The 27,848-nt window shown below is 42.4% G+C and overlaps 1 protein-coding gene across 1 annotated transcript; it reads left to right on the top strand.

The window, feature by feature from the left end:
• Nucleotides 1-70: 70 nt before the first annotated feature.
• c1qtnf12 (C1q and TNF related 12) lies at nucleotides 71-26,407 on the top strand (the record flags this gene model as incomplete). The annotated part of the gene is made up of 8 exons (XM_080733513.1): nucleotides 71-250; nucleotides 13,355-13,462; nucleotides 14,871-14,982; nucleotides 15,411-15,595; nucleotides 16,539-16,647; nucleotides 19,899-19,992; nucleotides 25,593-25,671; nucleotides 26,309-26,407. 8 exons carry the CDS (start codon nucleotides 71-73, stop codon nucleotides 26,405-26,407), a joined length of 966 nt encoding a protein of 321 aa, XP_080589639.1.
• Nucleotides 26,408-27,848: the final 1,441 nt, after the last annotated feature.

The raw sequence follows: 27,848 nt of genomic DNA, 5'->3' as shown, positions 1-27,848 counted from the left end.
CTACTACTCCACCAGGAGATCTGGGTTGTGTCCCTGGGGGGTTCCTGGTGCTGATTGAACGGGTGTGAAGATGTGGTGTGGGGCTGGGCCGCTGGCAGTGGTGGCGGCAGTGTTTTGGACTCAGTGTGTCTTTCTGGAAGGGGTGGATGCCAAGAAAGAGAGGAAGCGGCTGAAGGAGGCCACCCCACAGCACACAGAGGCGTACAACGCTACTCTCTCCAACAGCGAGGAGGTCGGAGGCAGCATCAAGGTAATCACTGCAACCCTCTAAAGGTTTACTTGTAAAATCACTTAATCCTATTCAATGCATGATACTACACCATGCTTAATATCAGATTTGTATGGCCGATATATTGTTTCAGCTTCATTGTGGTAATCCGACAAGTAATCGATATAGGGGAAAGCATCCAGCTTGTCACAAAATATGAATCTAGTTTTGAACTAAATCTTGAGCTTGAATACCTTTATACTTTGATGCATGATTTCTTTTCAACACGCTGTAGTGCTTAGGGCAAATGAATGCGGCGAGGGCATGAGCTAGAACGAGACAGGTGTGCCCTAATAGGTCAAGGCTCAGAGAGTGTGACGGCAGAAAATGTGTGAAATGCTAAATGGATGACTTCCTGAAGAATGTCAGGAATGTGGACATCTAAAGGTTGATCAACGCATCAGTTATGTCCAATTTAAGCTTCGTCGGACGAGTGCACAACGGTGCACAATGAAAATAGCAGAACTACAAGCTCGAAGATCTGCTATTTTGGCTCACAACACCATCGTACAATGAAGTATAAGCTACATCTGCCACAAATCTACCAGCGTATCACATTTAAAGGCTAGCTGTAAATAATCACATTGGCGAGTCTTATGATCTTATTATTGTGGGCTCGCCTGGAAGGCGAGCACACGTATGTTATCTTCATTATTTATTTGTTTATTTATATATGTGTATCTCCTCAAAACTTTGGCGCGATTCATCTCTTAAACGCTTACACCTTTCAACACCATTCAAATTTTTATGTGTTCAGCTTACTGAGGACACGTGTGCTTGTATTTTTGGTTTTGAAATGTTTTGTAGTATAAATATAAAAAAATAAAAATGTTTAACTTTAAGCACCCAATGCATTTCCAATGGGTTTAGTGAGTGAAGAGAAGGATAATAGACCCATGTTTATGTTAAGGCGCTGTGGCTGCAGTGTTCACACTTCAGATATGCTATCTATATCATTGCGTTCACACAGGTCTGCTCTCTGATTTGATCCAAATGTCTAAGCTGTGTGATGTATAAAACTATAGTTATAGTTAAAACTATAAATAAATGTCCCTCTCCACTCTACTGATTACACAGCTGTGATCAAGAATCAAGTCCGGGCGATGGGATGTAAATCCCATAGCCATATATCCTAGAGCCCGCAGGGACAGTCAGCCATATTAGTGGTTGTTGTTGGTTGTCAGGGAGATATCAAAACCAATGCATTTCCAAGTCAGATCCACAAACACAATAAAAGCCATGCTCCACTCCTCAGTCTGGAGTTAAGTGGCCACATAGAAGAACGCCTTGGTTATAGACATAGTGGAGGACATATGTGATCTGGGATTGTTAGCCTACAGTATATGCACTCAATATACTCCACTACAGTTGGAGTCCATTTGACAGTTGCTGGTTCCCAAACACAGAATCAAAAATGTAGATCTAGAACACATAGAATATGTACAGTACAGTAAGGTTCAGTAGAGTACAGTAAAAGTACAGTAAGGTTCAGTAGAGTACAGTAAAGTACAGTAAGGTACAGAAAGGTACAGTACAGAAAGGTACAGTAGAGTACAGTACAGTAAGGTACAGTAAAGTACAATACAGTACAGTAAGGTACAGTAGAGTACAGTAAAGTACAATAAAGTACAGTAAAGTAGAATAAAGTACAGTAAGGTACAGTGGAGTACAGTAAAGTACAGTAGCGTACAGTAAAGTACAGTATAGTAAGGTACAGTAGAGTACAGTACAGTAAGGTACAGTACGGTACAGTAGAGTACAGTATAGTATAGTACAGTAAGGTACAGTACAGTACAGTAAGGTACAGTAGAGTACAGTACAGTAAGGTACAGTAGAGTACAGTAAAGTACAGTAAGTTACAGTAGAATACAGTAAAGTACAGTACAGTAGAGTACAGTAAAGTACAGTAAGTTACAGTACAGTACAGTACAGTACAGTACAGTACAGTACAGTACAGTAAGGTGCAGTACAGTATAGTAAGGTACAGTACAATACTGTAAGGTACTGTACCTTACAGTACCTTATCCTATTTGTTGGGTTGGAACCGAGCCCACACTGTTTCGAAGGAACAGTATTTCTAGTTATTATTGCACTTTCAGATAAATTAACACTTGATATTTTGCTGTGTACCTGTCACTCAGAGATTAAATGTGCACATACGTGCATTGTGCACTCACTGATGCCAATGTATGATAACGGCAAATGATCAAATGTTGTAGCTACAGTATGCAGCACAAATTATGCTCTTTAAAAAAGTACTTTTAAGATGATTCACTGTGCCGTTGTCCAACAGCAGCTGGCTTTTGACATTGTTATTTATTGGCTTATTGCTGGTGTTGCATATTTGCTAGGTTTTTTCCAATGGAATATTTGTTTTGCTTTCAGCCCACCCATTGTGTTGGCAATCTCAAATAACTCACTGCCCAATACCAGCATTTTCTTCCGTCTCTACCAGGCCGCCCCCCCCTGCACCACCAAAATCAAGCAGTGAGGTCCAGTCTGTATCTTCTTTAAGAACACATTGTGGCTGGTTGTGGCCGGGTAATGTTTATTTGACTTGGTCGGGCCTGTAAAAGCAAAGGCTATGAAGGATGACCTTGTGTCAACCCTCAAGACTGCTGAAGATTGCACCCTATTGGGATTTCACTTCTCTCTCCCATCCCACGGGAAGCGTGGGGTGTCTTTACTGTGTTCACAAGCCTCACACACTATTTCCCCTGAGGTCCGCCACAGGCCCACTGCCATGATGTAATTCCTGGGAAAGTTAGGTGGGCAGATATTTAAAGACCTTTGGCTATGCTGTTTCCCAGCCCATTGATTCTGTCATTCACAGGCCTAGTCTGACTCCGCTGTGTCTGGGACATCCGATAGGGGCGGTGCGGCCCCAAAAACTGGGGCAGCATGCCGTGTAAGCCCCTCACAAAGCCCCATAGAAAGGGTCCTGAAAGAGAACACCTCAGTGAGGATTAGCCCCCTGCACACCCCCCCTCACCAACATTCTTTTCATCTCGTCTCCCACAATCTGAGGGTAATGACATAATCACTCCTAAGACGCAGTGTTATGCCAGATAGTGTCTCTGCCAAACACTGTCACCTCTGATGAGGAACTGGACGTAGGGCTTAACATCTAAGGTTAAGGCACAGCCATGTCCAAGGTTGGAAAACACAGTGTTTGTTGATGCCATTCTATCCTGGATTCTCTCTTTTTTTCAAGAGCACCACACACCACACAAGTAGCAAATTTGCTTTTCTTGGGTGGTTCTTCAGTTTATGCCGTCACATACAGTATCTGTAGCTTTTGTATCCCGGATAAAAACAGCATATCCACTGGAACTGTCTTGGCAGGATGTTTGTATTCTTAAACAAGCCAAAAGTAATGCATTTACTTTTTTTTTCTTTTGCCCTGTGGAAACAGTGGAAAATCTTTTTATGATGGCATTAATTTTCTATCTGGCAAATTCCCCATTTGGGGAGTTGGCAGGGTGCAGTAAACCGCATTCCATGAGAGATTTTCCATTTGAAATTGATCACAATATTGAGGTGTGGAGTTGCACGCTGAATGGAATTTTAGTGGAATTGTATTTGATGCTATCTTCGAAAGGAATTTCCCCCCCAAAAAAACAAAAACAAAACACTGAACATTTGCGTTTGCGTGTACTATATGAGTAGCATTGACCATCAGCATATCCCTTGTCTGAAGAATGTAATGGTTTGACATGACTGGATCACAATTACTGTATCTACTGCACAAGTCCAAGTTGTGCAGTCCTCTCCCACAATAAACACCAGAGAGGTGCGATATTTAAGCAGTATTACTCTTCACTTTACATCACGGTACCTCAAAAGCCTTAAAAACTGGTCAGGCTACTGCTTGGCCTTACATCTCAAACTCGTTTAAACCCTGTTCGTTTTGAAAGGGCTCAGGTTATAGATGACACAGTACAGCCACTTGCAATGGGCCTGGTCTACAAGATACACCACACCTCACTAATGACACCCATGTACCTGTCTAACTACTTCAAAAACGTCAAAGACGTCCACAATCATATCACCAGAGGTAGCTCCACAAATCAAGTTCCCAGATTTGGCTCAAACAAGGGGTCAAACTCATTCTCCTGCTATGCAACTAAAATGTGGAATGCCTGTGGAACAGTCATAAAGAAGTGTGAATCCTTATACCCTAGCTTCTTCAAAACCGCGCTAAAAGAACACTTACAGGTGGCTGCTATTCAGAACTGGCCCCTGTAAAAACCTCAAAACCTACGGTACCTACCGATCCCCCCCTCCATTATCATTAAATGTTTTTCGATGAATTGAGTACACAAGACCCCAATGGAAACAGGCTATTGTACTGTACTTCCCTGTACCTGTCTCTGCAAACTGTATTCAATCAATGAAAAACGGAAAATAACAGATCTTTACATCTTCGTGTGACACCGGCATGTGAAAAAGTATATAAATCGGGCTTAAAGATGAGAGGAATCTGTCATTGTTGAACAGCGGAGCGGGTCTGCCGTGGCTGTAATTGAGGGAGGCGAGTCGAACATCACGCCTAGCATGTTGAGTAATGGCTGAGTTTAGCCCTAGGGGAGGGTTTGTCTTTCCCCTCTCTCATCCCCAGTGATGATTAATGCAGCGGTGTGTGGGACCTTGTGGATTACCCTACACACTTGAGACAAGACCCAGTCCCACAGGAAACAGGGCCACAGGGGAAGCAAACCACCTCTCATATGCTCGAGACAGCATAGCCCACCTAAGGCTAATTTAGGCTATACTTTGTCTTTCACTCAGCGAAAAGCATGTACTTTCCACTGAAAAAAGGTGTATGCCATCGCCATTTACATGTAACTCTCTCCCTTTCTTGTTTCGAGACAGCATAGCCCACCTTTAAGGCTAATTTAGGCTATACTTTGTCTTTCACTCAGCGAAAAGCATGTATTTTCCACCGAAAAAAAGTGTATGCCGTCGCCATTTACATGTAACTCTCCCTTTCTTGTTTCATGAGGGGCCAAAAAGGGGACATGTTTTTTACCATCTTTCAATTAATTAATGAGCTCATCTGACAAAGACTGACATAGAGTGAGAAATCAAATAATAAACAGTCCGGTCATTACATTAGAAATCTGCAAGTAAAATAAACTGTCAAGACAATATTCCCATTGCAGGCCACTTTCAGTGCCAGACATACAACATTTAAGTTTTTACACATCGGACACAGAGGGCCTATTTTATTTGGATTTCATCTCATTTTTAATAACTTCAGATTGATGCCAGATTTATAGCAATCCCTTAATCTTGCCTGATGCTTATCATGTGCAGGTCATGTTGCTCTAATTTTGATTCACATCGGAGCCTGGAAACAACAATTTCACTATTATGGCCCTTTTGTGTGTTACAGTACTCAGTCCGCTGGTGCTGGTTATTCATAGTTTATTTATTATTTTAAAGCAATGGCCATGTCCCCAAATTCTTTATGCGTTGAATGTTGCACAACAATATTTCTTAAAAAGAAAAAAAAAGAATAGACCACAGAACATGCAAAGTAGGCCTATTTGCACATTTTGATGTAACATTTATAGTTACAATTTCTATTGCAACAATCAGACAATGATAAATGTTGTTATTCTTTGGCAACTATTACTTGCCCTTTTAGAATTTACACGATACATTTGACGTTTCAGGGAAATGATAGATGGCATAGCTGTTTTGTAATTTCCCTGCGATTCCCTGTTAGTGTTTTGCTTCAGATTTCTCCAAATATTTGTATTGTACTGTAACCTCACAGGAATGGGGAGAATGGTATAAATAAAAGTAATCCCAAAATGGAAAAATGAACCATCTTTGTACTTATGTGGCATCAAGGAGAACCGCAAATGAATCCCATCAAATGGAGAGGATCTAAAGCCTGACTACTTTATTGTATGACAGCGTTGCTCGCCAAACATAGCCGATCAACAAGCTCACAATGTGTAAATTAAGTTTATGACTCCCTAGTCCCTACCTGATGTGTTCTGCCCAAAGTCAAACCCACAAGGCCGTGTACCTGATATGAAACTGGACCCAGTCCCTTTCAACAACTTATTTTACCTACCACAGGGAAAATCAGCACTCGCTCCAATTTCAAAGCTATAATTTGTACACAAAACAGATGTGACAGAGCAATCAGTTTCTTTCAGTTCATTGACTTTTCTCTATATAAGGAAGCTATACACTCGCTTCGCTGGTGATTTTTTAAAAGCATAAACATTAATTTACTGTAGACATTCTCTCAGACTCACACTCACACATAATGAACACATCCATGTATATATTAGGCCTGTTCGTTAGCTAGAGTTACTATAAACAAGAATATAAAATGTTGTATTATTCATGCATTTCGAAACATACAAAAATGTTAATAGTATATTATTATATCAGAACGATAATTCACATGATGTCCCAACAATGAAAAATTCTTTCAGCAACCCATAATGTTTCTTGAACTACAGACAGTAATAGCAGTATACTCACAATGTGGTAAGTGTAAGTATGTTTTGCCCACCAGGCCTTGTGCTTGCTTACCAATTGAGTAATAACACAGTGAGAGGAGGGCAGAGTCAACATTGCATGTCTGACTGTATTTAGCACTTCGGTGGTAAATCCTCTCAAGGCAGTCTGCGCTTGTGAGCTGCACCGATGGGGAACATGGGGGTGGATGCACGGAGACTGGGATGCACGCAGGTTTCCTGCTTTCCTTCAGCCATAACAGCTCTCAGCCAGGGGATCCCTGCCTCCCAGGATGGGACAGGCCACCCTTTCATCCATGCATGGATGACTGCACAGAGAGAAGTACGCTGGTGTAAAAACAAGGGATTATATGGAAGGCTCTTTATCATCCTGTCCAACGTGAAACACAGTAACTTTTTGCATCAGCAGCTAAAGTTCAATGGTGCGTTGCAGTGTGTGGATAGTTTGTATAGATATAGAAAGCACAACGTGTGGCACGGTTAGACAAATTAGATGGTATAGCTCCAACAGTATATCTGATGGTTTCAATCAGATGGAGTACGTTACCTAGTCAACAAACAACAGGGTGGAGGAATTAGAGTGCTAAGAAAAAGACTATCTGCTGCTAAGAAGGATCACAAGTAGGCCTAAACCTGCCATCTAGCTGACGGACATAATAACAGCATATACTGAATCTAAACAGTCAAGAAGCAGGAAGTACAGATGAAAACATAATAAGCAATACGCTAGTAAATAACTCAGGTGCAGTGAGGCTGAGTTTCAATATCAGTTACAGCCCCAGAGGCAAGTTTTAACGGTTTTGTTTGTTTTTGGTAGCATGCTGCCCCAGGGAAATATTTTCCCCTTTTATTGCCTCAAATAAACGGTAACCTAATTTCCCCAAACTACATAGCAAACATACATAGAAGAAAGCACATACATTTATTTTTCATAGAGACCCAAGGTGATGTCGTAAGCCTCCGGTATGATCAAAATGGCTTATTACCGGTAGTTAATTCCTTCAAATGTGATGCACACTTAAATCTGGGCTATAAAGTTATACTTTGTAAACCAGAATTCTAGAAATAATCATTCATGCATGCACTAGTATATTGACTTCTACCTTGTGCCCCATGGTTGAGATGCAAATCCCTTACTAAAGGTTTGATTCCTGCAGAGAGAGAGAGAGAGAGAGAGAGACAGAGAGAGAGCTAGCCAAATCACTGAGAAAAGAAACGTGTCATGACGATTTAAAGTTTGCCACCTTGGGAAAGTCTGACACATTTTCCTTGTCAGTGCTGGAATGGCGTGTGCTCACACCTGCTGACAGACAAGGCCATTCTGCTGCACACACAAAACACCAGCCATCAAAGCCAGAGAGCTAGTGCTCCTCATCAACCCACAGACTGATACCTCAGCCTGCTTTCTCCCACACATTGTTCATGAGCTTTACGTGCTGATGCAGAGGTATGTGAGCAAAGCCATAGTTTATTTTGCCCCACAGTCAAAAGCAGCAAGTGAGAGATTGAACTTTTCTGACAGGCTTTTTGCCATGTCGTCAGGCAACACGGTTTTCCCGAGTCTGTGTGCGTGGGCTTCTGCGCAGTGCTTTGAAGTTTGTCATGTCAATCCAGTGACTCACACAAAGACAGAGATTCACACTTTCTTGATTGTGGGGGCTACCATCAATCACCAGGGCATATTATTACACACCTACCTTCAATAAGTCAGGCTGAGCGAATCTGAAAGATTTGAACATTTGTTCAAGTTGACGGTTACATTATTTATTCAATGATTTGCTGTTATTTTGTAGTCTGGAAATTAAGTTAATAATTACCTTGGTCCTAGCCTGACTTCCCTGAGCAAAGAAAATCCTCTAGGGCATGGTTTTAATAGTTTAATTACAATGGCGTGTGCTAAAGAGGATAACAAGCCCAGGGTATAGCTGATTTCCTGGCAACGGTGTGCTTTTTTTGTATTATTATAATGCAGGGAATAGCTAAGATCTATAATTATAAGTCACATGTGTGGGCCGACTTGTGCTGCTTGACATCTTTGAAATAGCAGACAACCAGGGAGGTGCAGAGAATGTTAGAGAGGCAGGGGCTGACATTTCTAAAAGGGCCTTTTGGTGGAAATATCGAAAATAGCAGACCTCCAAGCTCACAACGCGCTGCGAGCTTGAAGGTCGGCTATTTTTCGGTATGTGATACCACACTGAACTAAGCATAATCAAGTCAATTCTGGAGACACTGCTGCATTCAAGTTCAGGAGAGGGTTGGACGAGGTAATTCTCTTGAACGCTGCCTTGCATGGAAAGAGGGCATTTGCATTTCTTTCAGCATAGTATAAACTGCATTCATGGTCTGGAGAGGGCACTTTTTACAGACTGATAAAAGGGCAGGGGCTCAAGCCCCCTTTGATGTCTGTGTGTGCACGTGCCTGCAGACAACGATCTATGCCATAAACACGAGAGGGGATGTGAAGCTCTGAGTTTCTTGCGGTTTAGCAGCCGGAGCGCTCTTTGTTTCTCACAAGCTGTCAGTGTTTTGGGGAGGGGGGGGGGGGTCGGGGGTCTTGTAGTTCACACAGACAGAGCTGCCTGAGAATCGTTTGTGTCAGTGATTCACTTCAGTATCTTACAGACACTTTTCACAATTAATCCTCGTGGAAATATACTCAGACGACCACAGAGATAGAGTTGTGTTACAGCCATCCATCCCATTCCAATCTTCAGTTGTGGCAATGATTGTTAAACGTTTGGAAAACATGTATACACACTAAGGAATAATATTACTGACAGGTGTAATTGTTACATGGCATTGACTCCAGGGGGGAAAACCCTTTATGGAAATGACACAGATACTATTGTAAAAGTATCCATGTCTTGACAAAATCTGTCCCGCTTTTATCTGCTTCCAAGCCTCGAAATCAAAACAAAAACACAGAGACTTCGAACATGCAGGAGGCACTGTGCCTCTTAAATTGTTTATTTTGTCTGCTGTCATAGGGGAAAGAGGAGACTCAGAGAGATAGAGAGATAGAGAGAAAATTGTTTCAAAACCAAAATAGGAGACAATTTTTTATTCCAGCATATTAAAAAGACAAAAACAAGGCGTTACTTTGTTACTGTGTAACAAGAGGAGAGTCTTTGACAGTGAAGAAAGGGACATGTTAGTTTTGTAGATAAGTGATCCGTGTCCTGCTGCCAAACCTAAACAAATTCCATTTCAGACAGCTCACCTCCATGGCTCATCTTTATCTTCTCTTCTATCTCAACCACAGTCACTTGATGTTTGGGGAAGGACTTGGGGAAGATTCAAGGAATATTCAGCTATTGGAATTCATACAGCTTCAACTTTAGCCATTCGCGTGAATCCACACCAGCACGACTACCACAGCTAGCAAGGAACTATTTGCTTGAGACGTCTCTTTGGAGTGTGTGGGTGTATCATTAGCTATCTCACACACACATCATTTTCCTATACAGTAATTCATTATAGCTGAAGTTATTGCAGATAAGGAGGACAAGAATGTGTATTGGTTAGGATTAGGAAATATAGCAGCAGTCCTAAATCATAAACACTCCTCGGTTGACTTTTGGTATTCACATACAGTACATGTACAGTACACTACACATCTGTTATCTCACCCTTTACAAATTCAATCAATACATGATTGAATCCCACTAGCCACTAGCACTATTCATTTTCAAAAGAAGAAATAAAGCAAACATAAAAACCTAATTGCTGGTTATATCTAGGTGCTGTGTGTGAGGGAAAGTGTTGCCCATTTTGACATGTTGTTGTAGACTAATTGAGGTCTGCAATCCACAGAATCTACATCACACGCACATGGTCGGACTCATTTTTCACAATGCGGCTCATGGAAATTTTCATGTGTTGAAGAAAAAAGGGAAAAGAAATCACTTGAGGACGTTTGTTTATATTCATCCAAGCCTATTGGGCAAATAAGAACTGACGTGGTACCTGAGTGAATTATCTGGAATGAAAAAATAAGCAAAAAAAAAAAGACTTGAACCTTTCAGAGAGGAGTGGCGAATATAGTTGGCAATGTGACACCACGAAAGAAAGAAGCAGGAAAAAAAAGCTTCATTCCTCTTCAAGGAATCGCAGTAGAGCGGGAAGGAGAGAAAGAAAGAGGGGTTTCGCAGTGTGACCTGCCTTGATGTCTGGCACCATTTAATAGTATCTTAGGGCAAGATTTTCCAATGATGGTTTGTAAGCAGAAATTATGACTCATTGGATTTTGTTACGTAGGTACAATACTTTGCATTGTGTGCCATTCCAGGCCATTCCAGCCTAAACGATCTGATGAATCTCACAATTAGCACTCTTTCAAAGATTCGTTGTAATTGAAAGTTTGTTGTAAATGAAAGTTTTGTGGTGTTTAGAGAAAGCTCTGGCAGCAACAATATTCCACTTTATTTAAATCACAACCATGTATAACATGCAATTGGTCAGTGTGATTGTAGTTCACTTTCCTATCTTCATTTCATTGAGGATATGTTTGTAGTTCTGCCTACAAAAGCATCTAACATCTATTATGCTGTAGATTTGTGATGTGCTCAGGTACTGCTGGGAATACCAGATCGCTCGCGCCAATTCACACTCGCCTCAGGCGTCTATCCGGCAAACGGTAGAACGGGTCTCTGCCTGGTATTCCTAAACGTAACCTCTGTAAACTATGCCTTAACGGTTAAAAACCAAACTGTATTCCTAATCTTAACCTCAGTGAAACAAATACCAGTATGAGGCCCTAAGGGCGAGAAGCGAGGTCGCTCACATGCGCATGCGGGCACGCATCCACCTGGGTGACAGCAGACTGCTGGGCGAGCGCTGGCGCTTTGGCATGGGATCAAATTTGACAAAAAAAAAATGCACAGACCTGGTTGGTTGTTTAAGTTGGAGAAAATGTGGCCATATTTTCCTAAATATGGAGATGACTGATGTCTGACAACATAGATGTCATAGATCATAGACCACATGAGACTGCTGTCTATGGAGCGTGACATGCATGGCTCACGCAATCACGCATGCACGCACAGGAGCTGCAGGTTTTCATAGTAAATGCGACCCGCGGTCGCAACAAGAACTGGGGAACTGCCCCACCGAGCAGTCGGCGGAAGAATATTAGGATGAGTGTGAATTGGGACGAGCAATCTGGTTACCACTGCTGATACATAGTTTAATACAGAGTTTTAAATTGACCACATTAACCCTAGCGTCCCTATTTTGGGCAATTCTTAATAAATGGTAAATGGTGCATTTATATAGCGCTTTTATCCAAAGCGCTTTACATAGATTGTGCATTACATTCACCCATTCACGCACACATTCATACACCGGTGGCGTAGGATATCATGCAAGGCACCAACCTACTCACCGGGAGCAATTAGGGGTTCAGAGTCTTGCCCAAGGACTCTTCGACATTAACTCAGGGGGAGCCCAGATTCGAACTGGGAACCCTTCGGGAACCCTTCGTGCTCTAATAACGGTTTCTCTACCCCTGAGCTATGCAGCCCCTTAATGTTTGATTTGTAAATAAATGTAGATTAGCCAATTAACATTAGGCCTACCCCTTTTTCTCCCCAATGTAGTCGTTATGCCAATTAGATTCTCTCCACACATTTCTCTACTGGCTGAGCTGCCAGTGAGGAGCCCCCACCGAGAGGATGTAGCGCCTCCGTCCTACTCCTCCCGTTCCCGCTGACAGGTGTCTGTAGGAGTAGTGCAGGGGCATCACCCTCCAGGGCTGGATTTAAGGTGGTTGCACACTGCTGCGTTTTTCGGGCCGAATATCGGAGTGAATTTCGGAAAAAATCAACCTCACGTTGTGTCAGTCACGTTTGCACACTGCCGCCCGTTTCGCGCACCACTCGGTCCCTTGCTCTCTCTATCTCTCTCTCTCTCCTTGCCCTGAAAAACGCATTTCGCAACGAAAAACGTAGCAGTGTGCAACCACCTTAACACCTCTGAGGGCCCCTGGGCACTGAAGCTCCCCCAGCAGTGTTTTTCTTTGGCACTGCGGCGGTGGCCCGTCACTGGCCGCCCGTCAGAACACAATAATACTGTAGGCATATAGGTCCTGTTATTTGCAGCAGCAGTTGGCACAGCACGGCCCGGCCAAATTGACTTGATTTTCATGAAATAAATTGATTTAATAACAGCCAATCTAGCGCATTACACTGGCTTTAGGCTAGGCCTAACACACAATCGGCACTTTCCAGCAGCTTTCTCAACAATAAAACACTACATTTTGACGCATGGTTTTTCAGGGGTACATCATTTATTTAATTCGGATTAGATAACAACAAAATGGGGGATTTTAGATTGGGGGTCACGTGCCCAAAGTGCCCATATGGTAGATCCGGGCCTGTCACCCTTCCCGCTAGGCTTCCCTCACCACAGTTGGGCAGTTGGTTTGGTTAACTCTGAAAGGGTAAAAATGGACCGGCAAGGGTTTTGCTGTACACTGAATATTACGGAAAATCAATTAATCAATTATAATCCCATTAAGTTTTCCATCTTGAATTTCCATTGCATAATGTAATTTTCCTGTGTGTCATTGTGTTTGAAGCAGGTCCCTGACAGCCAGAGAGTTGATCCATTAGGTTCATGGATGGACTTTGTGAAACGACCTGTCGACCACCTTCCTGGAAAGTGTCGCAAGCGGAAAAGACCCCTGGTAAAACATTTTTTACTTCACTCTCATTTTTCAAAAGACTAACAGTTAGCTTTAGGATTGCTAGTGCCTGACTGGCAAGTCCTTTTCTTTGAATATGCATAGGAGATGACGAGATGTACTTTCTGAGTTAATTCTGTGATCCCCCCCCCCCCCCCCCCCACACACAACATGATCATCAGGTATGATGATTATACTTGGAGGAAGATCTTTTTCGAAAAATTGTACAGAAAGTGTTTTTATTTGACCACACCCACCTGTTCATTAACTCATTGAATGCCCTTTTCAAGATGGCCGCCAAGTACCAGGATGCCACGTTCCTAAATTTCTAGTGCACGGATCAATTTTTAGTGCACGGATCGTGCACGCCCATGCACCATATATGCACCATATGTGTAGTACCTTTTAACAGCTTTCAAACAAAAAAATCAGCTTGGAAATCCGTTCAGGCATTCATGAGATAGAAGCCTTCAAAGTCAGACAAAACAAACACTGCCACCTTCCTAAATTTCTAGTGCACAGATCAATTTTAGTGCACGGATCGTGCACGCCCATGCCTAGATCATGCACCATATGTGTAGTACTTTTTAACAATACTTTCAAACAAAAAAATCCGCTTGGAAATCCGTTCAGGCATTCATGAGATACAAGCCTTCAAAGTCAGACAAAACAGCCATTTTTGACATTTTGAAAGATGTGTTTGTTATGGGGCTAAACATGCAATTTCGCAATTGCGATCATGCCTAATACATTTGAGGCATTTTTAGAAATTTTTTTATAATTTTTTTTTTTTTTCTTTTTCAAAATGGCTTCCAACTCGGGAAACTCGGGCTGTGGCAGCCTGGGAGTACTGTAATAACTCGTGAAACTCGTGCCTTGGCAGTCAATGAGTTAAGTATACCTGGTTGTCAGGTGGGTGGTGACCCAGCTAAAGTTAGCCACACCCACTGTATGGTAAAAAGGGGAGGGTATGATTGTATGATGTTAATTAAAGCAGTGTATTTCGACTGGGCTTTTTGACTCTTTCAGCTTTCAAGAAGAAACCAAAAATACACAGGGAAGACATATTTGCATATTATAACCACACCTGATTTGGTCAAATGAAAATACTTTCATTCTAAATGTCCTGCATTGAAGGGGTAATGTGTATCAGAATGCATGGATAACAACAGAATTAAAGACATGTGAAAATGGAGTTCTTTAGTCTGCTGGCAGCGTTCATAACATTTATGACACCGATCGGTCTAGTTACAGTTTGCAAGATTAGCTTTGCACAAGAGTCTATTGGAGTAATGTTAACTCTATAGACACTGTACATACACAACAGAAAAAGTGTATCATGCCCTTTTCAGATAAAAGACTTAAATTACTTTGTTTTTAAATCTATTAATGTCTTTCCTGCTGCTGTTAGCCTGGTCCACCAGGTCCACCGGGACCCCCTGGCCCACAGGGACCTCCTGGAACTCCAGGGGCAGAGGTCACCCAGGAAGTTCTTCTGCAGGAGTTTAAAGAAATGATAAAAGGTTTGCTGAACAGTTTTTATGCTACTGTAACAAGGCTCACTGCTCCACACCTTGTTCAGAATGGCTTTGCCTCAATAGATGGACAGTGTTAATCATGTTCATAGCTTGTTTATGATTATTCATCCACTACACATATTCCAAAATACATTTTGAAAGTGAAAGTGATGTACATACAGTACATGCGTTATGCACATCATTTAGGAGTCTCATTACCTCGTCACAAATGCATCCGTCATAGGATTGAACATCAGCAGTTAACACTAGGTATGGTTATGGCCTTCAAGGTCTAATAGCCTGATGCCTGTGTGTGTGTGTGTGTGTGTGTGTGTGTGTGTGTGTGTGTGTGCGTGTGTGCGTGCGTGCGTGCGTGCGTGCGTGCGTGCGTGCATGCGTGCGTGCGTGCGTGCGTGTGTGCAATTGTGCATCAGAGGCTACAGAGAGACGAGCAGCAGCGCTGGACAGACAGCCCAGCCCCAGTCAGCTCCCTACAGCGCTCCTCACTCTGGAGGGAATGACGTCCTACCGGCGGATAGAGGAGGCCTTCCACTGCAAGCTGAAGGGACCGGTGGTGGTCGACAAGAAGACTCTGGTGGAATTGCAAAACTTTCAGACGGTATGTTTGTTTTAAACAATGAAAATGTTTCACACGCACCCCAGGCCAAAAAGAAAACTAAGTCAAGCTTTAGCTAATCCTTCTTTAGCTGCCGTATCGGTTTTGCCTCCTACCCACTCCTTTTTTTTTGTTTTGTTTTTGTTTTCTCCCCTTAACTGCATTTGAAAGAACAAGCGTTATGGCAATCGTCACTCAGATTGTACGGGGGTGGATTGCACCGGTAAGTGGTTCATCCCGTCAGTGGGTGACTGGCGCTGACACAGTGGCACCATTTTGAGCCTTAAGACTAGCTCCCTCTCTGGTCAAAAATATCTCCTTTTTCAATCCTCCACATCACTTTCTGGGCACCACACAAAAGGCACTCTGTCTGTGACTTGGAATAAAGTGTGGAGAGGACAGAAATAGACACTGTTTGAAACAGCATGCTGTAGTGGAAGAACTGTGCCCCGTCGGGACAGGCTGACAAAGCTTCAAGCCTAGCCATACCTTAGTAATGCCTGATTCATGCTCTGTTCTACAACGGTGTCACTAGCCGAAAATATTCGATCTACAAGCTCACAACCTGTCGCGGATGCATTGCATTGTGAACGTGTAGATCTGTTATGTTCGGCACATGACACGGTCATACAACAAAGTCATAAATCATGCTTTAGTTTACCATGCTAATACAGTGCTGTGGTAATACTGTTTGATACCGGGGCTTTTACAAATCATTTAAGGGATATTTGAAATGTTTATTCAGGTAATCAGAGGTAGAAAGAGGAGGGAACAGGGAAGGCATCAAATGAGGGTATTAAATCGGGATTGGAATCCAGAGGTTTTTAAGGGCCATAGTTTTGCAGGAGGAATACATTGCAGCATCATCCTTTGCCTACACGAAGTATTTTATACTATTGTTAACCTGACTATAAAAGAACATTTTTGGTCTTTGCTGTACTTTCAGCCCCCAGCAAAAGGAGCATTTCTCAGAGGATCAGGAATGGACCAGTCTACGGGGCGATTTACCGCTCCCATCACTGGGATCTACCAATTCTCTGCCAACGTCCATATTGGTAAATACTCCTTTCCAGGCTGCAATATGCAGCCTACATTATAACAAGGGCAGAGTATTTCACCTGTTCTGGAATGTCGCCTGACATTACATGACAGTGTTTCACAGAGGAAATTAGGTTTCTCTTGGGGATGATTGGGATGAATACATGTCCCATTCAGAACGGGTACACTATATTGTGTATCATTATTTTATGCTTTAACTATTGAAAAATAGCAGATATACAAGCTCACAGCGCGGCACCGAGTGCCGCGCTGCGAGCTTGTAGATCTGCTATTTTTGAAAAAATCATGAAAATTAGAATTTTGACCCGATTCTATAAGTGTCTTTTGAATCCTTCAAAGATTTTTTGAAAAACATATTTTTCTATGTCAGCAATCTGGCTCGCCATTGTCAAAGAACTGGAGGTCAGTTAGTCTGTTCTTGAGAGACTACTATGTCAGTGGTTCTCAAACCTTTTCATGTGAAGGACCCCCAAACTGATATTTATTTGGCCACGGACCCGCATCTCAAAATATCTAGTTCCAGGGACCACCCAGAAGCAAAATTTTAGTTACAAACGTTCGCTTAAAAAATACATACCTGTAACTAGAAGCAGTGCTCTTCCGAGCACAGGTCTCCACCAGGCTGTGCATCCTGGTGGTGCTACTGTATAATAGGCCAATGTAAAAAGGGTGGCATATGTTCTTCACCTTAGATCTTTCATGGCAATCGGACGCTGCATGCATGATTTGAAGCATTGTGTTCCAAAAATGTGTTTTGCTAAAGTCTACCTGCTGGTGGCGCTATAACAGGCCAATGTGAAAAAGGTAGCATTTGTTCCTTGACCTAGTGGGAATATGTGTGGCAAATTTCACGGTAATCGCAAGCTGCGTTGATGATTTGAGGCATTTTGTTCAAAAACTGAGCAATCCTGCAAACTTTGGAAGCCAATATTAGCCAATCAGGATGGAATATGAAATATCAGACGGATCGTACTTGATCACATGACTATAGAGATACTGTGTACCGATTTGCATGATTTTTGGATAAAATCTCAAGGAATAATAGGAAAAATTGTGTTTTACTTAAGTCGGCCTCCTGGTGGCGCTATAAAAGGCTGATGTGAAAAATGCAGGGAAAGGGTTTTTCCTTGGCCTCTAGGGAATGCGCTTACAAAGTTTGAAACTGATCGATGGAGTTATAGGTAAAACCTCAAATCGGCCTGTTATAGCGCCACCATGAGGCTGCTTTCAAAGATTTTAAGTGGCATTTCTTCTTCGACCTAGTGGGAACGTGTGTGCGCGATTTCATGATAATTGCACTTTGCGTTTGGGATTTGAGGCATTTTGTTCCAAACAGCTCAATCCTACAAATTTTGGAAGCCAATCTTAGCCAATCAGGATGGAATATGAAAAATCGGACAGATCTGTGTCGATCACATGACTGTCGAGATACTGCCTACCGATTTGTAGGATTTTTGGACAAAATCTGTAAGAGTAGTGCACAGAAATGTGTCTTGCGAACATCGGCCACTAGGTGGCGCTAGAAAAAGCCCATTTGAAAAATTTAGGGCAGAGGTTCTAGATTGGGATCCAGGGAATGTGTGTGCTCACTTTGGCAGCGACCGGGCCAACGGCGACTGAGATTAGCTGCACACAAACTGCGAGGACACACGGACGGACACACGGACGGACGGACGCACGGACACACGGACGGACGGAGGGGAAACTAGAAGCAGTGCTCTTCCGAGCACAGGTCTCCACCAGGCTGTGTGTCCTGGTGGTGCTACTGTATAATAAATAGGCCAATGTAAAAAGGGTGGCATATGTTCTTCACCATAGGTCTTTCATGGAAATCGGACGCTGCATGCATGATTTGAAGCATTGTGTTCCAAAAATTTGTTTTGCTAAAGGCTACCTCCTGGTGGTGCTATAACAGGCCAATGTGAAAAAAGGTAGCTTTTGTTCCTTGACCTAGTGGGAATATGTGTGGCAAATTTCACGGTAATCGCAAGCTGCGTTGATGATTTGAAGCATTTTGTTCAAAAACGGATCAATCCTGCAAACTTTGGAAGCTAATATTAGCCAATCAGGATGGAATATGAAATATCAGATGGATCGGACTTGATCACATGACTATAGAGATACTGTGTACCGATTTGTGTGATTTTTGGATAAAATCTCAAGGAGTAATATCCAAAAATGTGTTTTACATAAGTCGGTCCAAAGGTGGCGCTATAAAAGGCTGGTGTGAAAAATGCAGGGCAAAGGTTTATCCTTAGCCTCTAGGGAGTGCGCTTACAAAGTTTGAAACTAATCGGTGGAGTTATAGGTAAAACCACAAATCGGCCTGTTATAGCGCCACCATGAGGCTGATTTAAAAAAAACTAGACCAGGTCAACCTGGTTGTGCCAGACCCCCTGTCTGTCATCATCATTTATGACATCATGCCTTTTGTAGGCATGTCATCATCATGTCATCATCATATATACCCTTTATATAGAAAAGGGACAGACCGACATTTGCTTATGTAGGCCTACCCATTTCATGGGTCTGGCAATTAAGTGGCTTTTCTTCCTCGGCCTAGTGGGAACGTGTGTGCGCGATTTCATGATAATTGCACTTTGCGTTTGTGATTTGAGGCATTTTGTTCAAAACGGCTCAATCCCACAAACTTTGGAAGCCAATCTTAGCCAATCCGGATGGAATATGCAAAATCGGACAGATCCGTGTCGATCACATGACTGTCGAGATGCTGCCTACCGATTTGTAGGATTTTTTGACAAAATCTGTAAGAGTAGTGCACAGAAATGTGTTTTGCGAACATCGGCCACTAGGTGGCGCTAGAAAAGGCCCATTTGAAGAATTTAGGGCAGAGGTTCTAGATTGGCATCCAGGGAATGTGTGTGCTCACTTTGGCAGCGACGGGGCCAACGGCGACTGAGATTAGCTGCACACAAACTGCGAGGACACACGGACGGACACACGGACGGACACACGGACGGACGGACGCACGGACGGACGGACGAAGGGGAAAACATACTCTCCCCCAAGCCTTCGGCTGGTGGAGACAAACATACTCTCCCTCAGCCTTCGGCTGGTGGAGACAATAAGATTTGCACACATTTTCACGACTGTGAGCTTGTTTATCTGCTATTTTTCACTGGTTAAAGCATTCAATAATTCTAGGCCTAAATGGGCTAAGTGTGGTGTTCTTCTCGGCCCAGTATGGTCCAGGTGATAGTGACATGGTTCCATCCTCAAATTACAGATCACAATGATGTGAAGAGGAGCAAGAATCAACTCAGAGCCAGAGACAATGTTCGAGTTCTGATCTGCATCGAGTCCTTGTGTCACAGATACACGTAAGTATGACTGACCAGGCTGATAAACAGAGTCAATCAGTGGTCCCCAGGGGTCCTTGAGGGGATTCCAGGGGATCCCCTTGCAAAATGTCACAAAAATAATGAATGCAGCGTTGTCCAATCACACATTGAGGGGTCTCTACACAATGCAGAGCCAAAAGTAATTTCACTTCCAAGTTCCAACCATAGGGGGTGCTATAAATGCTACAAATGTCATTGCATGTTTGTTTGTTGCAGATATGTTTCCCACCAAATTAGCCCAAATCTCATGAATCATGTAGCTAAGAGAGGGATTAGGGATTATCCTCAGCCAACCTTTCTTCTAAACTGTCCGTGGTACATTGCTGACAGATTGTGGAAATAAAACAATATAAATCACTAGAAATACTGTTCCTACAACTCGCATGGAACAACATGTATGGGCACAAAGATCACCCTGGCCACAATATGCAATGTGAATGGCATGAACCTGCAGACACCGGAAGTGGCGGAAGTGCTGTGGTTAACGGAAGTTATGTCATGCGTTGCAGTCTGTTTACATCCACCAGCAAAACAAACCTAAATAGATTGTAGCTCTTAACTCACTCTTAATAGGTGTCCTTTGTTAGAATCCATGTTTTTGTTTGGATATTGTTTATTATGAGCGCAACTGAAGGGTCGGGAGAAGTAGAACAGTTTTTTTCGCCAGCGGGGAATACCACACTGTGCAAAAACAATAACAACCAGTGAAATTCTCCCGGCGGAAGTAGCACCGTTCTATGCCGTATCAGCCTATGGTCGTAAGCAGGCTTTTCTCTTCGCAGATGAGTAAGCCTGGCTACGTGAGGCTACACAAAGATCTACCCTTTAGCTGCTCCTCATTGGCTAAGGGCCCTGCCTTTGTACTGTCGGTCATTCTTTTGAGGAGAATTACCTTGGTCTATAAAGTTTTGGTATAACATACTGATATAACATACTGGTCTTGAGCCCACGTGTTGTTGTTATTTATACCAGGTCGCACTTGTTGGTGGTGATGTCACCAAGAATGCTTCCCCTCATTGGCTAAGGGCCCTGCCTTTGTACTGTCGGTAATTCTTTTGAGGAGAATAAACTTGACCTGTAAAGATTTGGTATAACATACTGGTCTCGCCTTTCAGCGAGCCCACAATGAGCGGATTGAGTGTCTGACCGTCACACATGTTTAGCTAGCGGAGCTGTTCAGCTAGTTGGAGGTGTAAGAACTATTGAACAGAACATTGACAAGGCATGGCAAAGTTCTTATGACGTCATTTCAAGCAGAAGGGATTTTGTGTCCAGTTGATGTACAGTATGCTGCAGCCTTTAGACTGGAAGGCTGGGGGGCAAACCAAACCAATGGCCTTTCACTCACTCAGCTATGGCGGAAACCCACTCAGCTATGGCCACTACGACTGCACTCTGTCGATGTGCCAACTTGCGACTTGTGCACTCATAGCCAAATATGGCCAACTTGCGTGCCAGCAGAGCGTGCAAGTAGGGTGATCGGTGCTGTCTGTATGTGGCACCAATTAGCCAACCTAACCTCAGTAAAGCTAACGCTGGTGACTGCTAACTTGGTGAATGCTAACCTGCCGACGCTGGTGAATGGTAACCTGGTGAAATGCTAACCTGGTGAATGTTAAACTTGTCGGACCAACGGTGTTTAACCCAGTTGCTTTTTTGATACACTCGGACTTAAAGACCTGCAAAAAATACTCTCCCGACTGGCCATTGTATGGTCTTCCTACTGAATGTCGCAATCAGGGTCAAGAGTCCTGTGTAGCCGTAGGCCCGCCCCTTTGGGGGGCACCCAGGTGGTCTCATTGACTTCAATGTTAATGTCAATTAACTAGCTGATTCTACATTCTTTGTTCAAGGTTGGTAATACTGCCATAGCCTAGCTCAGCTAGACAATCCACCCATGTTAAAACAAGGAGGGGATGACACTGCAGTTAGTTAGCTACATTAGTATATAGTCTGGCCAAGCCAGGCTAATACTGTAATGCGTAAAAATGCTGTGGACGCCTCTCCGGTGTAAAACAAATTGCCAAAAAATTAAGGAGCCATACCCTTTAACAATTATAAACACCATGATCAGCCTAGACTAGAGTGACCCACAATTCAACTGGAAGCCAGTTGAGCTCTCTAATGGCCTCTGCTGGTATGGGTCTGATGGCAAACCTAGGATTACGCTGTTTGAAGTCTACCTTTAATGAGTTAAGTCAAACTCTCAAACCATGTAGGGGAGTGTAAGTGGCTTAACAGCAATGAGTTGGTTACAACTAGCATAGCTCTGCATGTCTAAAACTCTATATCCTTGAATTCAAACGGATTTAGCTTTTTTTTTACTGGGTGATCCCATCCAGTGCTTTCATGGCGGTATTTCTATACCAAAATACAACCCAAGTACTTAACCGACAACTTAACTGTCACTATAGTTCATTATTAGTTCATTATTCAACACAACCTTGAATTCAGAACATCTACTCACCCTGTAACTAGAGCTAACAGAATGGCCTCGGTTTTACCCAGAAGCAAAGAGAGCATGTTGTCCATAATTTAATCATAGTGAGCTCTGCACTAAGAGAGCAGATAAAACGATAAATCATTCCTTTGAAATCTTTGACACACAAGTGTGGCTTTTGGATCCAATCTCCCGAGCAGTGTAGTTTACACCCCATAGCTATAGGGGAGATGTTCCGCTATACACCACTCCTTCTGTTAAAGAAATGTCCACAAAGCCGACAAAGGACACACTGATGTATCCTCGCCAGGCACTCGCCCCAAGTGCAGGGAGGTGGCTCTTCTCACGCAAGCTACTGTACCAACACCACCAGCCAGAAACCTTGGATGTAACCTTACTGTAGAGTCTAGACAATGTAAAACGAATAGTCATAAGACATAAATAAACGATTGTACTGCATGTTGTATACGTAATAAGAAATGTATCTAGGACAGACATTCCCATGGCAATTCTGTTCTTTCGTGTCAAACTGAAGTGGAAGTGATAAACACACTGGGGCCCACTTTAACATGTTCGTTCAATATTGAAAGCAATATTATATATTTGCATCCCCCCAGCAAAGTTGCTGGCAGCGAACATGGAAGTTGGGAGCTTATGAGTGAATCAGATATCTTTATTTTTCCAAACATAAAGAATGACAATTCATTCTATACATGATACACTCTTTGTAGGGGAGCCTCCTCTTTCCTTGGCTCTTCGAGAGGCAATTAAAGATTTGGGACAAGATATATTTCTAGGTCACTGCTGGAGGACAGAGGAGGGAGGAGGCAGAAAAAAAGAGAATCGGAATTTGGCCAAATACGTTCAGGTTTTGGTGTTATCCTGATGGAGGTTTGGCCATGCCAGTAATAGATCCATGTTTACTAGAATTAAGGGTTAGAAATGTGTACTCGACCATGGTGTTGCAAGTAGCACCAACTCTCACGTCAAATGTTAAGAAAAGGTTGGTTATTAGGATAGACTACATCCCATAGGGACGACTGCTCTGCAATTGGCTGGCTAGTTCGTTGTTAGACCAACTGGCCAACCAATGGTGTAACTTCATCAATCACTCAGTGACTCACTCAGTGACTCGGTTAAAGGCATTTGTTTATAGGCCCGCCTCCGCTGTTGCGGTCCAGCCAAAAAACACAGAACAGCAACCAAAAGAAAACAAAAACATTGACACATTGTCAGGGGAGTGTGATCTATTTAGCAGCTTTCTGGTAGGTTTTGAGGGGTCTTTATGTTGTGTATCAAGTGTTTCTACATCTGGATCCAGAAGGGAGTTCATATTTGTTGTTTAGTAGATGAGAAATGTCACCTCCACTGTGTTCTTTATTGCCTGTGATGTGAATAAAGTAGGAAATGTCATGGCATTTAGACCCACAGGTTTTACTGGGTTTTACTAGCTACTCCCCATGAATCCAATCAACCTAGTGCACTTTGTCACCTTAGTAGATTGTGAACATGTGGTTCTCATTTGTTGTGGCTTTACATAACATATGTGGTAAAAACAAAACAAAAAAAACACTGCCTTTCACTTAAGAAATAAAGAATACATAAAATTGAAGACTGACTGTTAGAACAATCTATAGAACCAGACTTTGGCCTTGCTGGCGTTGTTTACATTCTGTCTGGATACTTTGTTAACCTTTACCATTGGACGGACGATAGTTTGTTAGTGTCTAATTCCAGTTTAAGTTTTTTTCGAGGATTTATGAGCTGTTAAAGGTGTTGTCTGTTATAGTTTGTGTGGAACCAGCTTGGCATTTCCTGCATAAAAGTAGAAGCAGGTCTTTTAAAGGAAATGTCCTCACACTCAGGGCCCTCGTCCCTGTCGCCTAACTAATCTTTATAGACTCACCTCTGACACCTCATGCAGTGTGCTGCGCTCATGGGCGTCACACCACATTCTGGGCCCCGGGTACAAGGATTCACTGCGGGGCCCCTGTGCTTTAACTATTGAAAAATAGCAGATATACAAGCTCACAGCGCGGCACCGAGTGCCGCGCTGCGAGCTTGTAGATCTGCTATTTTTTTTGAAAAATCATGAAAATCTTTGAATATTTCAAATCCTTCTGAGGTTTTTTGAAAAAAACCTACGTTTCTATGTCAGTGGAGCTCAAAACCTTTTCATGTGAGGGACCCCCAAAATGATATGCATTTGGCCACGGACCCCCATCTCAAAATATTGAGTTCCTGGGACCCCCCAGAAGCAAAATTTGAGTTACAAATGTTCGCTTAAAAAAATACATATATTCAAAGATTTGCACACATTTTCACGACTTTTCAAAAATAGCAGATCTACAAGCTCGCAGCTCGCCGCGCTGTGAGCTTGTATATCTGCTATTTTTCAATAGCTAAAGTATAAAATAATTAAGGCCCCTCCACCACCTTGGGCCCTAGTAACTCAGTCCCACTTTCCTACCCCTTGTGACGCCCCTGGCTGCGCTCAGAGAAAATGCCCTTGTTTGGGATGTGGGAGGTGGATAATGAACAACAACGTTACACACAGAGGTTCTGCAGGGCAGAAATCCCAAGTCCGGTGGTGGGGAGCGGTTATGAGTACTCCTCAGCATTTCAACATTTCTATTTACTTAAAGTCTGAGAAAATTGTTGAAATGAATTGCTCCCAAAACTCTCCCCTGGAGCTTATGGAGCCCAACCGCCTCCCACCTAGAATGGCATAATGAGAGGAACGTATAAATAATATTATTATGATGGGTTACTTAACCTAAGAGAGTGCTTGGTTTTTTGCTTTTCTAGCCAAAGCTCCAGACAGTCTCGCCCTCCCTCCCACACACGAAAATGTAGAGAATGTGAAATGAGGCTCATTGAGGTGGCAGTTAAGAGTGAGGACAAACATGATTGATTTGCCATAAAAAATGTTGCATTTTCCACTAAACGGGAGCCAGTGCTCTTGCTGTGAGCTTGAAGCCTGCAGCAGCATATAACCACAAAGTGTGCAGTCTTAAGGCCCCCGATAACATGTCTTGAATGCTAACTTAACTGTGCCTATTGAAAAGCCAATTTGACATTACATTTTAGAACAAAGTTGATTGTTTATTTGAACGTTTGTTTTTCATCTTGATTGTAGGTCACTTGAGATGATAGTTGGATTGGAAAGCAACAGTAAGATATTCACTGTCAGTGTGCAAGGGCTACTGGAGCTACAGGTAAAACTACACTCTTTATCAAAAGGAATCTACAGTATACGTTCACAAACACACGTGCATGCACACACACACACACACACACACACACACACACACACACACACACACACACACACACACACACACACACACACACACACACACACACACACACACACACACACACACACACACACACACACACACACACACACACACACACGATACTGTACTGTATACCAGTAAGACGCCCTAAGGGCGAGTTGCGCTGAAACAACAGAGACTGACACAATATGTCCATATATGGGCATTCCCAGATATGGGCTTAATATAGATGACATCAGGGATCTCCATATATGGGCATAAAAGGGACAAGGACAGAATTAATTTGCAAGTGTGACTCCCGTTGCGACAACCACACTGGTTATCATGAGACTGACACAATATGTCCATATGGGCATATATATATATATATGGAGCGTGACATGAGGCGTGACTGACTGACGCACATGAGCTGCAGGTTTTCATAGTAAATGTCGCAATTACACACAAACATACAGACGCACACCCTTGCACAGAACGGCATATACAATTTCATTACACACATAAGCACAAAAGAGTGTTTTTGTGTATATTCAAATCCCATCTTTCTTTACAGGCTGGACAGTACACCTCAATATTTGTGGATAATGCTGCAGGAGCATCAATCACAATACAGAATGGCTCTGATTTTATGGGCATGCTATTAGGGGTATAGCTTGACAGCTCTCCCTGTGGGTGCAAGTCAGACGAGCCAGCCATTTGTGCTGCTTATCAATGGACTACTAATGAACACTATCAAACTGCATCATCCATGCGGGGGATCGAGAGGATTCTAGCAACAGAGAAAAGAATACGGTTGCTACTTGACTTTGGTACCTGGCAAATGTTGAAACGACAGTGTTCAAGAACTGTACCGGGTTTGTCTCTCACAATGCACTGTCACTGCTCAAGAGAACGTTTGCCGTTTGCTGTCCCATGAACAGACAAACCAGACAAATAAAACAGTGAATTTACCTGTTAAATTGTCACGACTGACAATCTTAACGGTACACCAAATGTCAATGTCATATTTTCTGCATTGGAAGACCTTGCAAACTCCAAATAGGAGTCTGTGTTTTAATGACATGCTCTAAGACATATATTGTGTATTGTCTACATGCTTGATTGTGTACAATCAACTTTTCAAACAAAATATGTTTTTATTTCCTTCCTATGAACTCAATCTCACACATTTATATGCATTATGTATGGTACATAGACTCTGTGAGTACACTGGACAATGGCAATATGCTCATCAGACATGATATGGGCCCACAATGTCTTGGAAAATGTATGTCTGTAATTACATCATTACTGTGTTATTACAGTTTTCTTAAAATAATCTTGTTAAAGCTGTTTGACTGCGATTGAGCAGATATGGACTGTTTGCCAAGATATCTTTTACAGTGGCATTTTGTTTTAACATTTATCACATTTTTATGTTTGCAATATGTTTATTACACTTTCTGGCATAACATAACATCTATAATTTATGGTAACTGATAGTCCAGTAACATTGGAAAGTCTTTAGAAATGCAATGACTTGGTATTTATGTTTTAAATGTATCCACTTGTGGCAAATGTATCAGTTTCAGCTTGATCATACGGACTCTTAAAAAAACACAGATCGGATTGCAAGAATATCTTTTTACTATATTTTATTAGCTCGTATGATACATGTACTGTATGCTGTCATTTGAAATTAAACCATGCCTTACTGTTGTCTTTTGCTGCTCTCAGAAACCATTTTTCAATACACAGCACAATTATGAAAGCATCCTCTGGGAGTGCAACAAAACTGTTGGCATTACTGTTTTGGACCATTCCTTAGATACCTTTGTAAACAGTGGCACACAGCCATTTCTGTGGAACTATCACTTTGTTTTGTTTTTATTTAGCATATCGTTCAGTCCAAGGAACTCAGAAACTGTCACATCACAGGTTTACATGTGATTTTATTTTTATATATATATTTTTTTGCAATCTCCAATCACCATTATTTTTGTCCCAGACTGTGTTTTGCTTATTCACAAGTTTCCAGTTGTATTATACCGACTGAATCACGTGGCTCACATAAATGTCACATTTATTAAATATTACAAGCGCTTGCACAGTGT

Source organism: Nannobrachium achirus (genome assembly GCF_963921795.1).
Source record: "Nannobrachium achirus genome assembly, chromosome: 9".
NCBI lineage: Eukaryota > Metazoa > Chordata > Actinopteri > Myctophiformes > Myctophidae > Nannobrachium > Nannobrachium achirus.
The sequence above is the reverse complement of the archived record's forward strand: the minus strand, read 5'-3'. Positions and strand labels throughout refer to the sequence as shown.